Genomic DNA, 3,341 nt, shown 5'->3' on the forward strand with positions numbered 1-3,341 from the left:
ATATTGCGAGGTAACGCAAAAGTATTGCGAGGTAACGCAAAGATATTGCGAGGTAACGCAAAAGTATTGCGAGGTAACGCAACACTATTGCGAGGGAATGCAAAAGAAGAAAAAAAACTCCCCATGTCCCCTCGCGGGCTCCGTAAAATACAGATGAACTAAGCATTTTCTGGAAAAGTAAATTGTTAGGGGTGTAGTAATTGCAGCTTTCCTACTTTGGCCGATATTTTTTAAATAACTGACGCTATCAGGTGTTATAAGGTCACAATACCCTTAAAACAAGACAAACTTAGTTTAACTGTAAGTGAATGTAGATGAGAAGCCGATTTTTTCCACCGATCTTCAATTTCCCAAAATTTGAAAAATCGGCCCCCCTAATTGTATATGTTGAGCGCTGATCGGCTGTTGAAATTGGTTATAGTTAAAACAGAAAAACACACCTCGCCTGGCCACACCAAACAAATGTAAAATAAGATGTCTACATATCCTTTGAGAAGAAATTCACTAAGCTCTTTGCTCAGACCTCATTTCTCTGCCCCTCAAGTCTCATCTTTATCATTTCTTTCTCTCTAGTCCCGTCCGTCTGATTTATGCCCCAACTTCAAGTCACAATTTCCAAGCGTCCCACTCTTTCTTCCCCGTTTCTGTTTCTCCTGTATCTCTTGTTTACCAGAGCGTGCCTAAGTGACACAAAGCTGCCGAGACAAAAGAACTGTGACCATAAAATAGCTGATTTGATGAAAACAATGCGGTACGCCTTTGGTTTCTCTTTGATGTTCTGTGCCTCCGCTCTTCAGAGAAGCAGAGTAAAAAAAAAAGAAATAGTAATAAAATTTTGGGTCACATCTCTTGCTTCCTCAGTTTCAGCTAAATCAATTTCTGCAAGCTCTGACCCAGCAGAGCTCCAATCTTATTATCTGGCTCTTGACATGTCCCTCGGAGCACGAAGGAGCGCAGCAGCTGAGGGCAGACAAGCATCAGCCCTCCTGGTAAACAAGCTCTGGGCTTTTCTGCTGCACAGATTCCAGCAGGTGCAAACTTTACAAGCAAGCTGGAGGATGATTGGCCACCAAACAAGCTTTCTATCTTCTTTTTTTTAAATCTTTTATCYTCCTACTGTATTTCACTTTCGCACTTTCAGGCTGCAGTGCGACCGCAATGTCCACACCCAACTATATATTTTGGTTTTGGACTWCACACTGTGCCCAGTCTGTGTTTTCCCATTGTTTTCTGTTTTTATATATATATATTATATCCCTTTCTATTCCTATTGTCCTCCCCCAGACATTTTCTGTCTTCTATTTGTTTTATTTGTCTCAGAACAATCCCATCTCAGCTGAAGTGAAACACCAAATCCGGCCCATTAGAATGTACCGCTGAAYGCAGCTGGACCGCAGATCGTTGTCTACTGTAGATATAAAAATAAATGTCAGATCAGAGAAAAGCAATTGAGTTAATTGACCATATCCTGTTTCAATTTAACATTGTGCCACAGGCCGGGGGGTTTCCAGGCTTCCTGCGTGGGTTCAGTGACTGTAAAGATTAGACTTTGGAAATACATCTCATTATTTTATTCCTAGACATAAATGATTTCATAAAAAAATAGATCCGTGTTTTTTTAAGGTAAAAGGAGAGCTTGGTTTATTGTGCTGAATGTGGAAGATGATTCTGCCCCCTGTTGTTAAAAACGTAAATCTACAGGCTTACTCTGACAACTTAATGTTAGCATGTTCAATAAATGAATGATACAGTGAATAAATTAAAGAGTTTAAAATTAGACTTTTTGATTTATGTTTAAAAACCTGTAAAATCGTGCATTTTAAGGTACCTGTGACATGCATGTTCTTCAAATACAAAAAGTCAAAGAAAACATCTTTATATTTAAGAAACTTGGCATAATACACACAATTTTACCCATTTTTGTCACATAATTAGCATGTTTTCTTTTGAACTTGGCTCAGCCAAGTGAAACAGGAAGTGACATCAAAGGGGAACTCTTTAACAAAGAAAACTCTCTGGTCTTTGTATATTGACAAAATATTATTTAAACTGACTTGTTTTCCTCACTTCCTGACGGTGACTCAAAATAATTTAAAGAAACATCTGATTCTTCTCTACAGTCTGTGTTGTTGGCTGTTGTAGCAATGCTCTGTTCACATGCAGACATTCCCCTTTGATGTCACTTCCTGTTGCTTCACAGGCAGATATCTCAACAACCGTTCATCACAGCAACATGAAATTTCTTTTGCAATATTTTATCAAAGTCATCTTTCTAAAAATGCATTCACGTGTATTACAAAAATTTGACGTCACAGGCACTTTAAGGGAGAAGTCCTGAAATACCTACATTTACACAGCTCATGAATACATGAGTCTACATTGTATAGTAGATTATTAACTGAATTATCAGTTATGAAACCATGCAAATAATACATTTAGGGCAGAATACTAGATTACACTGTCTGAGATCTTTGTATTTGTTATGGGATATGCAGACTCTGTCATTGTGATTAAACCATTAAGACATTATTAGGATATATTCTACATGCTCCTAACATGCAAATGTCTTTAATCCTTTGCAGCCTCTGACCATCTTCCAGAGGTCTCTGACCACCATGCAGATCCAGATTCAGGGCCTGCTGCAGTTCGCCGTTCCTCTGTTTCCCACAGCCGAGGTAGTGCTGTGAGATTGTTTTAATTGAAGCATCAGAGGATTGTAAATAAAAACTGCTGCGGCGTTTTTTTTTTAATATTATTTTTTCATTGATACAACCCCTCTCCACACAGAGAGATTTACTGGGTATCCAACATTTGCTCAACACCTCCGAGGCCAGTCTGCATCAGCTCACCGCCCTGCTGGACTGCAGGGGACTCAACAAGGTTTGTTTACTAAAGCTTAATTGGGATCGCAGCATTACAAACCAACGGCCAGCTTAAAAGTAAGCATCCACGCAGGATTTGACATTTGAACTGCGACTAGATGAAGAGCAGAGCCAGGAGAAATGAAAACAGTCAGCCTCAGCACCATCGACATAGACAGTCTTTAGTCAGCACACATTAATATTTGCTAATGTAGTGACTGTTCACACTGTTAAGTCAGCCTGGATGAAGACTTTTGCCTCTTTCTCGATAGTCTAGAGACTGATGTCACAGTTGATAAGGTGCATTTAATACTGATAACTATGTGACAGAACATCACTTCAAAAATGATCAGGTTTAGTTTAGTTTTTTTTTCCAATAAACTTGTGTATATATACAGCGGGTAAAATAAGTATTGAACACGTCACCATTTTTCGCAGTAAATATATTACTAGAGGTGCTAATGACATGAAATTTTCACC

At 38.8% G+C, this 3,341-nt stretch overlaps 1 protein-coding gene across 2 annotated transcripts in view; it reads left to right on the forward strand.

Moving 5' to 3' along the window:
• Positions 1 to 3,341, forward strand: part of ttyh2 (tweety family member 2) — a gene marked incomplete in the record, with an annotated part of 93,039 nt that overhangs the window by 76,937 nt on the left and 12,761 nt on the right. For both annotated transcript variants that reach the window (XM_014010479.1, XM_014010480.1), the window contains 2 exon segments: positions 2,583 to 2,675; positions 2,788 to 2,880. In XM_014010479.1, the coding sequence (XP_013865933.1) occupies positions 2,583 to 2,675; positions 2,788 to 2,880 (186 nt within the window).

This window comes from Austrofundulus limnaeus, unplaced genomic scaffold, assembly GCF_001266775.1.
Source record: "Austrofundulus limnaeus strain Quisiro unplaced genomic scaffold, Austrofundulus_limnaeus-1.0 Scaffold69, whole genome shotgun sequence".
In the NCBI taxonomy this organism is placed as follows: Eukaryota; Metazoa; Chordata; class Actinopteri; order Cyprinodontiformes; family Rivulidae; genus Austrofundulus; species Austrofundulus limnaeus.